The sequence below is a fragment of the Typopeltis vanoorti genome, chromosome 1 (genome assembly GCF_054136105.1).
Source record: "Typopeltis vanoorti isolate ZY-2024b chromosome 1, IOZ_Tvanoo_1.0, whole genome shotgun sequence".
NCBI classification, from domain to species: Eukaryota; Metazoa; Arthropoda; class Arachnida; order Uropygi; family Thelyphonidae; genus Typopeltis; species Typopeltis vanoorti.
The window spans coordinates 149,745,325-149,757,492 of record NC_143549.1 but is presented as its reverse complement, the minus strand read 5'-3'; the positions used below and the strand labels follow the sequence as shown (position 1 = coordinate 149,757,492).

The 12,168-nt window shown below is 39.2% G+C and overlaps 1 protein-coding gene across 2 annotated transcripts in view; it reads right to left on the bottom strand.

Annotated features, from left to right (window-relative positions):
• The window catches only part of LOC150110534 (ADP-ribosylhydrolase ARH3-like), a 171,376-nt gene extending 159,997 nt beyond the window's left edge, over positions 1-11,379 (bottom strand). The window contains exon 1 of one of the 2 annotated variants that reach the window (XM_090394609.1): positions 10,805-11,379. In XM_090394609.1, the coding sequence (XP_090250735.1) occupies positions 10,805-11,120 (316 nt within the window). In that variant the 5' untranslated portion in view covers positions 11,121-11,379. The remainder of the gene's footprint in view (positions 1-10,804) is intronic. The other variant, XM_090394604.1, reaches the window with a different exon arrangement.
• Between the last annotated feature and the right edge of the window lie 789 nt (positions 11,380-12,168).

Below are 12,168 nucleotides of genomic sequence, written 5' to 3'. Positions count from 1 at the left end.
GAGAGGAGGGTATGAATGTATCATCGACAGCATAAGCCATGGCTTTGTTATGCCAGGTCAGCTCTGTTCAAGGAGGTTGTGGCACCTTCTCATGTTGTGACACATTAGGTACCTTAGTGTGTCTGGAGAGGTCCTTAAATGCTGCAAGCTACCAAAATGTGCTGGCTGATCACCAACACACTTTCATGGTCTTCACATATCCTGCAGCCGATGGTCTGTTTCAGCAGACAATTGGAAAAGGTCCAGAGGCGAATGAATGTGCTGCCACACTGGGTCACAACCACCAAGGCATGGCTCGAGGAACATTTATCTGAGTTTGGGATCATCCAATGGGCCCCAAGATCCCCGGATTTAAACCTGATCGAATCTCTCTGGGAAGTTGCAGAGCGAGACACAGATCCACGTATCCAGGATTGATGTCTAAGGAGCAGTTATGGACAATGTTGCAACAGGCATAGCAGGAATTACCTCTGGCAATCCTCCGGCATCTGATCAATGTGGAGAGTCAATGCCTTGGAGAGTACAGGCTGTTATTCGCACCAGAGGAGAATTGACACGCCAGTAGGTAGGTATCTATCTCTAATGTTTTGTCGTCAACTGCATGAAGGTTTGTTACAATAAGTAAATGGAAAAATTTTTAAAAACCAAGCAGTTATACAACCTTATATAATAAGTTCAACTGAAAGCTCATATATGGCTTCGTAAAGCTAGATTACAAAAGAATGGGATCAGAAAAATCTTCATCATGCATTAAGCTCATATTAATGAATACACGAATTAGTGAAGTCACTAGTTATATAAGATTAACATAATCACTATAGCATAATTAAGTTGTAAAACTTTTATGCTTCCCGTAGATGCTTGTTAACAAAAAACAAGAAAAGGAAAGGTCCTGTAAGAATGCAAGCATAGCAGGACTATTTCAAATGGTTGATTTATGTGCCAGTCTTCTGAGGCAGAGCCTGTCTCCTTAAAAAACAAAAAACTGAAAATCAGAGAATACTTTAAATTATTATTACACCCTCCATGGAGTCAACTGACTCATCGTGGGAGATTCATTCAACCAACAACATATTTATCATATAGAATCTTAAAGTCCTTAACACTCCTTGCATTGACAACACATTCTGGTAATGCATTCCATTCAATGACAATTCGTGAAAAATCTACTTCTTACAACTCTCTTCACCACACTTATTACATAACTTCCAGTAATGACCACTGGTTCTTCCCCTCTCACCTGCTACTCTTTTTATAATCCCCTCTGGATTAATCTGATAAAATCCTCTCACTAACTTAAATATCTCTATCATATCACCCCTCTTCCTCCTATCCACCAAACTCTGCAACCTCTCTCCATGGCCAGCATTCCAAAGTCCCGATATTATCTTAGTCACTTGCCTCTGGATCCTCTCCAATGTCTCCACATCACATTGAAAACCAGGTGACCAGATTTGAGCACAACAGTCCAAGTGTGGTCTGACTAGTGCCTTATACAGTGGCACAACCACTTCCTTATCCTTGCATGTTAGAGTACTTCTTATCATAGCAGCACTACAATGTGCAACCCTAGCAATATGCCCCCTAAACTTCAGTCTACTAACAACCATCACTCCAAAATCTCTAATCCCATCCACTTCCTGCAGTACGGCACCATTGATATAGTACACAGCCTTATATTTCTGCACTCCAAAATGCAACCTTGCACTTATTGATATTAAAACTACAACCCACTCTTTTGTCCAAGTAAAAAGTCTATTCAAATCTTCCTGAAGGGATTCAGCATCAGCAGTGCTACTTATAATTCTTCCCAAATTTACATCATCAGCAAATAACTGAAGATCCCCAGTCAGTCAACATGATATATTGTTCACAAACAAGTTAAACAGCAGGTGCCCAAGAACAGAACCCTGGGGCACACTACTGGTCACCCTTCTTTTTTGAGACACTGCTCCATCATACATAATCTGCTGGTATCGTTCAGAGAGCCAATCTCTGATCCATCTAAGGATCAGAGATTGTTTATTCCAATCCTATGCAGCTTGTACACCAACTTATGTGGTAATCTATCAAACACTTTTGCAAAGTCTAAGAATATCACTGTATATGATTCTCCCTTATCTAAACACACTTGTCACCTTATCATAAAATGCAAGTAAATTAATGAAAAAAAGACCTACCCTTTACAAATCCATAGGAGTTCAGTTTGTTAATGTGAGTTTGAGGGACGAAGTGAGCTGTATGGGAGCGATGGACTGCAAGTGGTTATGGTGCGAGTCGCTTGGAGAGACTGCTGCTGGAAAGTGGAGAAGTGAATAGAGAGAATGAATCAGATCGAGAGGGGAGTGATGTGGAAGAGCAGGAGAGTAAGACAGGAGAGATTGAAGGAGTGGAAATGAATGGGGAAGTCAGTGGTATGAGTATAGAAAATGAGAGAATGGGTGTGCAAGAGGAGCAGGGAAACGGGGAGGCTCAGGGTGGACAGGGATACACAGCGTGAGAAAGGTGGATGCTCCAAGAAGAGGTGAGAGCATGTGTAGGCAGGAAAGTAATGGGATGATCAGAGATCAAAAGGAAACATATGGAATTGCAAAGGGTTCTAAAATGAAGAAGCAGAAAGGGAAATGGCCCCAGTCCAGCATGGAGAGATCACATCGAGCGAGTGGTATCAGTGGAACTAGCTGTAGATCCAGAAATGAGTTGTGTTTGTATACCAATGCTAGAAGTATAAGAAACAAGGCGGATGAAGTGGTTGCACTAATTGCGTCTGTGCACCCAGAGATTGTCGGAATAAGTGAGACATGGTTAGATGAGGATGACATCCTGACAGGAATAGAGATGGAAAGGTATGATGTGTTTCGTGAGGATAGAAGTGATAAAAAGGGAGGGGGAGTGCTACTGATGATAGAGAAAGAGTTATGTCCATATAAGGTAGAGATGCAAGAGGGAAATGGGGCCAGTGGTTTTGAGGCAGTATGGTGTGAGATAGAGGTGAATAGAATCAAATACTTGGTGGGATGTTGTTATAGACCTGGTAATGTGGATGGTGGTGATAGTGAAATGTATAGTCAAATAAGTCAAGCAAATAAGAAAAGGGTGATCATTATGGGTGATTTTAATTATGGCAATATAGACTGGAATGAAGAGATAGCAACTGGAAGTAAAGAAAATGAGTTTCTTGAGTTTTTGAGGGATAACTACCTCAAACAGTATGTAACAGAGGGCACAAGAGGATTAAGGGTCTTGGATTTGGTCAACTCATCGGAGGATGTAATTATCAATGAGGTATCAAATCATCCACCAATTGGTGAAAGTGACCATGAGGTGATTACTTGGGTGGTTGCCAGCAGTGCAAGGACCCCTGTGAAAAAAGGGTATATGTGGAACTACAAGGAGGGGGGGTGATTATGAAGAGCTCAGGAGACAGCTTGCAGGTGTAGCATGGAATGAGGAGTTAGCTGGAAAAGAGATCAATGCAGCTTGGGGGATTTTCAAAAAATATTTAGTGGATGCAATATCTAAATGTATACCACGGGTGAGAAGGTTAAATAAGGTAGGTGTGAGAAGGATGAATAAAGAGATTAAGCATGCAATACACAGAAAAAGGGCATTGTGGAGGCAGCATAAGAGAAGTGGAAGTAACCAATTTCATGAGGTCTACAAAGACCAGGCAAGGAGGGTGACTTGGTTGGTGAGAGTAGCTAAAGAGAGGTATGAACAGCAGTTAGCTAATGAAGCTAAAAAGAATCCTAGGGAGTTCTTTCGATATGTAGCCAGCAAAAGAAAGAATGATTATGGAAGGATGATACTGATTGGAGGAAATGGTATAAAGACAGCTGTTGCAGAATGTGTGGTGGAGATACTCAATGAGCAGTTCATAAAGATCTTTCAATCTTGTGAATGTGACTTCATGGAGAGATTAAGAGCAGTTGATGATGGGGAGGAGAGACTGACTGAAAGTGAGCAAGAGGTGTTTGGGGAGTTAAGTAAACTAGATGTAAATAAGGCTGTGGGACTTGATAATATATCACCGCGTATTCTGAAGGAATGTGCCAGAGTTGACACCTGCCTTGACATATTTTTTTAATACGAGTCTTGCACTTGGTCAAGTCCCTAAAGAGTGGAAGGAGGGCAAGATTGTGCCACTTCATAAAGGAGGTGATTGAACTCAAGCATCAAATTATAGGCCTATCTGTGTGTCAGGTGTTGTGGTTAAGTTGTTGGAGAAGCTTGTGAGAACTAGGATCCAGAGTTGGGTTGACAACAATGGTATAATCTTTGATGGACAGCATGGATTTGCTAAAGGGAGGTCGTGTTTTAGTAATCTACTTACTTATTACAATAAAGTGACTGCTTCCTTGGACAGAGGAGAAGGATACACAGTAATATGCTTGGATTTCGCAAAAGCTTTTGATAGAGTACCTCATGATAAGTTGACAGTCAAACTAGAGCAGATGGGGTTGGATATTAGATTAGTGCATTGGATTGGAGACTGGCTATCTGATAGGTATCAACAAGTTGTGTATGGGGGTGCAATATCCAGGAAAAGGAAAGTCACTAGTGGAGTGCCTCAGGGATCTGTTTTAGGGCCATTACTATTTAACTTGTATATTAACGATATTGGCGAAGATTTGGATGGAGATATTCAGTTGTTTGCAGATGATGCAAAGTTGGGACGAACCATAAAGAGTAGTGAAGATGTTGTGGCCTTGCAAGAAGACTTGAATAAATTGAGTGATTGGGCAAGCAAATGGGGATGTGAGTTCAATGTTGCAAAATGTAAGGTTTTAAAATTTGGAAAACAAAGATGGGATGCAGATTTTATGCTTGGTGAGAATATATTGTTGGAAGTAGAGGAAATAAGAGATCTGGGGGCGATAGTGGATAAGGATCTAAAATTTAGGGGTCACATCGCCAAAATTGTGAAGACAACACAAAGACTTCTGGGAATGATGAGGAGGACACTGACGTGTAGAAGTAGGGAGATTCTTGTTCCATTGTATAAGGCTTTGATTAGACCACACATGGACTATTGTGCCCAGATTTGGTCACCTGGTTTTCAGAAGGATGAGATGTTGGAAAGGGTCCAAAGGCGACTGACTAAGGTAGTTTCTGACCTCTGGAATGTCGAGTATGAGAAAAGATTGAAAAGATGTAATTTGCAGTCTAGCGGAGAGAAGGAAGAGGGGAGATATGATAGAGACCTACAAGTTGGTAAGGGGTTGTTATAGGATCAATGGTGGAGAAGTTCTACAGAGAATAGTGGGAGATCAGGGGAGAACCAAGTCATCCCTGGAAACTGTATAAAGAGGGTGTGAGTAGGGGAGTGAGAGGCAGGTTTTTTTCGTGCAGAGTTGTGAATGATTGGAATGCCTTGCCTGAGAGTGTGGTATCTGCAAGGAGTTTGAATGTGTTTAAGATCCGGTATGATGAGATATGTGTGAGATAAAAGGACCTCCTAGATGAGTCTTTGACTCCATGAGGTCTTGTTTAATAATAATAATAATAATAATGCTGACCTTCATAAAGAATGCCATGTCCATCAACCCAATTCTGTATTCTATTCCATACCAATCTTTCCAACACCTTGACCACAATTGCAGTTATACAAACTGGCTTATAGTTGGAAACTTCTGTCTTAGAACCATGTTTGTGAAGTGGTACTATTTTGCCCTCTTTCCACTCCTTAGGATCCTTAGCCATTGCAAGACTTTCATTAGATAACCAGGTCAAGGGCATAACCAACTGTGGTACACATTCCTTAAGCATACGTGTGATATATCATCCATTCCCACAGCCTTATTCACATCTAACCCAACCAACATCTGATACACCTCTGTTTCTTTCACTTTCAATGCGTCCTCGCTTACTTGTCTCTCTTCTATATATTGTACTGGATCATTTATACCAGTATGATATACGCTGATAAGGTGCTCATTCAATAATTCTACTATATCCTTTGCAGCTGTTAGTCTGCTGCCATGATATCCACCAATTATTCTTCCTCTTGCTTGCCATGTAACGGAAAAATTCCCTTGAGTTAACCTTGGCCTGACCAGCCAATCTCCTTTCATACTGCACCTTTTCTTTCCTTACCATACTCATCACCTTTCTAGCCTGCACCTTATGCTCTTCATGGATCTGATCACCACCAACTGCCTTGTACCTTCTCCATAACATTTTCTTTTCCAGCACAGCTTGCTTGATTTCGCTGTTCATCCATTTCACTCCAACTCTATTTACTCGCTTAACCCTCGGTATGCAGTCATACATTGCTTTTTTTCAGATACCTTTATGAGTTTCCATGTATTGCCAACATCCTTTCTTCTCAGCTCATCTGCGCAAAGTACTGATGCTAACTGGCTACAGAGCTTCCTATAATCACCTGCTTTATACTTCCACATGTATCCATTTTTGGCAATGACCTTTTCTTGTTTCATCACTTCCCAAAAAGTACCTCATGATCACTCTCACCAACTGGCAGCAGTGTCAACACCTCATTAACAACTACATCTTGTAAAGTTATCACCAAATCCAAAACATTAAAACCTCTAGTTGCTTCAATCACATGCTGCTTAAGATACTTATCTTTCAGAAATTCCATAAACTCGCTCTCCTTGTTCCCATACACTATCCCCTCCTTCCAGTCTATGTTCCTGTAATTAAAATCTCCCATCAGGATCACCTTCTTTTTACATGCCCAACTAATTTGCCGAAGAATTTCACAATCAGTATTCTCTGCATTCTCTAGCCTATAACAGCATCCTACCAGATATACTAACCTGTTCATTTCAACTTCGCACCACACAGATTCAAAATCTGTGCACGCACCTTCAACTTCCACTCTTTGCAGACACAATTCCTCTGCAATCATTAACAGCACTCCCCCTCCTCTTTTCACATCTCTATCCTTCTGGAAAATTATATATCCTTCTAATTCTATTCCCGATATCACATTCTCCTCAAGCAACCAAGTTTCGCTTATCCCAATTACTTTTGGGCATACTGTCTCAACCAATGCTACAAGGTCATCTCTTTTGTTTTGAATACTCCTTAAATTTGTGTATAAGCATAACAATCGCTGTGTGTTTGTGGCCATCCTACCAGCACCAACATTCTCTATTCTGGCTGCTATACTGCACCTCTCTCTCTCTCTTCAGTTTGACCACTGCTGTTTCCCTGATCCTGACTGTGATTTCCATTCTTACCTGTCTCATCCTCAGCTTTATGCATTCCATCACCTTGTGCTGCTGCTGCAACCACATCTTCAACCTCATATCCATCTTCCTTCTGCTGTACAATCTGTTGATTTGTGCTATCCTGTTTCACAGATAGACACTGATCATTTGCTACATTAACTTCTTGACTGTGCCTTCTAAGAAAACAATAGTCTTTCTAAATGCCCAATACCAAACCCATTCAAATGTAATCCATCAGCTTTATACCATTTGAACTTCCCCTTCAAATTCACTCCAAAGATTTACAAATTAAACTCCTTTGCCTCACACAACCACCCAGCCATCTTACTATTCATTATCTCTGCTCTCCTTCTCAATTCACTGATATCATATCTGGGCAACATGCCTACGACTTTCCCAAGAACATTAGTCTTCGTCAAGTTTCTATCAACATTCTTCTTCTCCCCAGTGATTTGTGCCCACGGCTACCACTAATTTTGATGCCTGGTATTTCCTTTTCTACAATGCATCCGTTATCCATAAATCCCAATCAATGTTTAGGCATCCAGTGTGATAGGGTTCAAATACTCCTAAACATGTTATTTGTAAACACATCTCAAAAAGAAAAACGTGGTTATACTAAAGAACAAAAGAGGCACTTAAAAATACTGGAGAAGTTCAAGAAGGATACTATTTCTACTCTTACTATATGCCACGACATCTGCCATAACAAAAATAGGTTAGTTAATTAGGTTAATTCAGTTTGCTTCGAAGGGTATTATTTTTCTTCCACTATATTTTTGCTTCCAAAATTTAATAATTTTTCTATGACTTTCATATCAAGCAATACAGAAAATTCAAGATGGTCTCTATACAGCATAAAACACTTTCAAAAAATTCAGTGCGACTAGCAAAATGCTTAATCAAAAGAACTAATAAAAGCAAACACATAGGTTCCTGCAGCAAAGTCCACGTCTCTTAGTAGTGAAGTATCTAGGCAACTCACAGTGAGAGTATATACTTTCATAAGTGTTTAAAAGAATTCAAGAGCTCATGAAAATATAGGCTCTCACTGTGAGTTTTACAGGGAAATGCTGTTGGCTTACTTGATAAAATATCCTATTGTCCCTTGCGCTCAACAGCCTGTAATGGCTAAGTAACATTGCATCTTTGAAGCTTAATTAATGCTCTGATGCTGACCTGGTTGGCCGAGTGGTTAGCGAATCCGCTCTCCAGCCAAGAGGCTGCGAATTTGAATCCCGAGTAGGCATGGATGTTTGTGATTGTTTTCCACCTTCATACATTCATTCACCCAAGTATAGATACACTCTCCCAATATGGACTGGGTCACCATGGGAAAAGTAGACCCAAACCTCCCGAAATGGGAGAGGCCTTCACCCTGCAGCTGGTAGAAAAACAGGCTGTTCATCATCATCATCAATGCTCTTATAGGGTGATAAATCCTATGTGCACGGTGTATGATGTAAATTGCATGTGCTCTGATCAAGGTTATTCACATCCTAGCTAGGATTCAAATTAAGGACTCTCTAACCAGAGAGGTATCATCAATCAACTGTGTTATGGAGACTGACTTTGCAGTGGATAATTTATTATCCTTTCATTTAATAGTTCATTGCTCACATTTCTTTACACCCATACAGGAGAAAGAATAAATTCATACCTCTTATAGAAAGGAATCTGCATTGTCAACCAGTAGCAAGCCTTCATATCATGTAAACTATTTCGATTTCAGTTAGAAGTTATTTTCTACACACACACCTATTTGCAATTAATCTCCAAGCAATAAGTTTTTATTATTATTATTATTAAGCTTCTCAACCTGTTGGAAGTTTTTTCCCATTTGGTTAGACTATAATAAATTTAGTTTAATCTTTTATCCAAGTGTAAGCAAACAAAGTTTGCACCTGAAGTATCTTCAGAACTGAGGCAACTCATGGTAAAGGTAGACTAAGCTCTCATCAGTTGTTAAGTATCTCCCATAATGCAAAACACATCTCCTTAAGGAGATGTATAATACTATGCATTAAGGGAAGAGCCACTACCCAGACTGGTTTTGACCTTTATTGAGGTCTTGTCAGTGGAAGCCAGACCCAGAGGTGGTAATACTAAGGTGGAAGTAATGGAGAAGTCATATTTACCTATACGGGTTGCCAAAAGGTGTCTCACCTTATTATTAAATTACTCTGGATTAGAGAAAGATGTTGGAAGTTTTTTCCCATTTGGTTAGACTATAATAAATTTAGTTTAATCCTTTATCCAAGTATAAGCAATCAAAGTTTGCACCTGAACTATCTTCAGGACTGGGGCAACTCATGGAAAAGATGGACTAAGCTCTCATCACTTGTCTTGGTATCTCCCATAAGGCAAAGTACATCTCCTTGCAGACACGTATAATTATTATTATTCGTGACACCTCCAAGGAAGACTCATCGAGGGAGGACACCTATTGTACAATTCTTCGTCTCCACCACTACACCGAACCTCTACTACCAATCTTATACATAATGCTATGCATTAAGGGAAGGGCGACTACCCAGACCGGTTTCGACCTTTATTGAGGTCTCGTCAGTGGGAGCCAGATCCAGAGGTTGTGATACTAAGGTGGAAGTAATGGAGAAGTCATATTTACTTATATGAGTTGCCAAAAGGTATCTCACCATATTATTAAATTACTCTGGATTAGCGAAAGATATTGGAAATTTTTTTCCACTTATAAAAAAAGAAGATATTTTGAAGATACTTCAGGACTGAGGCAACTCATGGTAAGGGTGAACTAAGTTCACATCACTTGTCTTGTCTTAGAGAGCTTAGTCCACCTTTACCATCTCTCAACATCTTCTCATGACTGCTCTCATCACTTGTCTTGTCTTAGAGAGCTTAGTCCACCTTTATCACGAGTTGCCTCAAGTCCTGAAGATACTTGAGGTGCAAACTTTGTTTGCTTACACTTGGATAAAGGATTAAACTGAATTTATTAAAGCTTCTCAACCATAAAACAGGAAATTCCTATTCTCTCTACTGCTGGCACAATGCTCAGTTATAAAGAAAAGCAATACCCAGATTTAACTACATATAGCTATAAAACAATTTTTAACGATACACTATCACTTTTTCCTCATATCTGGTAGATTGATAAACATCATGCTTATCAGTCCTCCCGAGATGAGTTTGAGTCTCCACCTCCATGGAGGTCAGATGTTAATAATAATAATAATAATAATAATATGCATATCCTTAAGTAAAATGTGTATATTTATTCCTTACAACGCTCATTATAATTTTCAAATTTCTATACTTTATGATTTATGTAAAAAGGTATCATTATTCTGAAGCTGATGGATTGAATGGAGAAGGAAAGTTGTAGAGTAGATGCCCTCCCTCGATGAGTCTTTGAAATCCCTCAAGGTGTCACGTAATAATAATTAATGAGCACATTTACACGTGATAATCAATGTGTAATTTAAGTTTCACTGCATTCGTCTAGATCAAAACTATACTAGAGGTCTTGCTTATAGCAGACTTCTGCCCGACAATATATTATAACATACTTATCATATATAATTATTGATAGTAATTCACATCTCGCATTCTTCTAATATCCGTACCTTTTTTATCCTTATTCATCAACTTCTTGAAATGATTGGTTAATTCACTTTTGGAAACAGAAACATATTCAAACGGGCCACCTATACAATCACCTATCAAACTGCCAATTAAACATCCCTGAAATTTGCCTGCCAGTTGAGAAGTAATGCCAACAGCAGCCATAGTTTCGGAACGTGTTTTGTATAAAATAGAAATGACAGCTAACCAGAGACGCAATAAACCGACACTCGTGTAGGTTGTTGTGGAAACACGGAAGACTACCGGCCCCAACGGCAAAGGAGAGTAAGTATTAGTACGAGTACGCCCACAGTCCATAGAACAGTGGGCGTACAATAGACTATTCTTGGTAGATTGCCAAGAATAGTCAATTCATGTTGAAGGGAAGAAAGAAATCAAGAATGCACGAATGGGTTAACAACACACGAAATCACGTGCTTTCTTGTTTGTCGCCATAGTAGCTTGATTTTTGTTGTCGGTGTTTTGCATTAATTTTTTATAATGGATCCACTACAGTCAACAAGTTCTGGTGTTAAAAGTTTCAGTAGCACTCGAAAATTGCACAATGTGCTGACATTTCTACGAAAAAGAATCCTTAGAACCAACTTCCTTGTTCCAATTTCTCATGTCACAAAACGAGCAAGTGAAATTGCTGGCGTATCGATGTCGACTGTTAAAATAATTCGTAGTGAATCAAAAGCCAAATTTAAATCTCCTAAAAAGCGCCAGAGAAAGAAAACCATCGAAAATGTAGCTTTGAATTATTTTGATGTAGACGTTATAAGAAGAACTATTCACGAATTTTACGTGGTCGAGAAAAGAGTGCCAACTGTTCCTAAATTGATTCTTGTGCTGAAAGAAAAAATTAATTTTCTTTGGAATAGAGAAACTTTAAGGAAAATACTTCATGAAGTCAGATTTTGTTTCAGAAAGTCACAGAATAAAAGGAAATTTAACATGGAGCTAAGTGACATTGTTTTATCTAGAACACACTTGAGAGCAATGTGACGTTTCAGATAGGAAAAAAGATCCATTGTGTATCAAGATGAAACTTGGATTGACAGTAATTTAACTTATGAAAAATGTTGACGATCTAAAGAAGAATGTGGAGTGTTACAAACCGGAAATGAATCACGGCGCATAATAATTTTGTGTGCGAGTGGAGAAATAGTTTTTTACCGAATTCATACTTACTTTGCAAAGTCAATTCAACTACTGGAGATTACCATGGATAAACAATCTTCAAAAAGTGGGTAGAATTAAAACTGATTAAAAACCTTCCTAAAAATGCTGTTGTTATAATTGATAATGCTCCATATCACTCCATTCAGTTAACGGTTCCAAATTGTTCTAATAGGAAGAACAT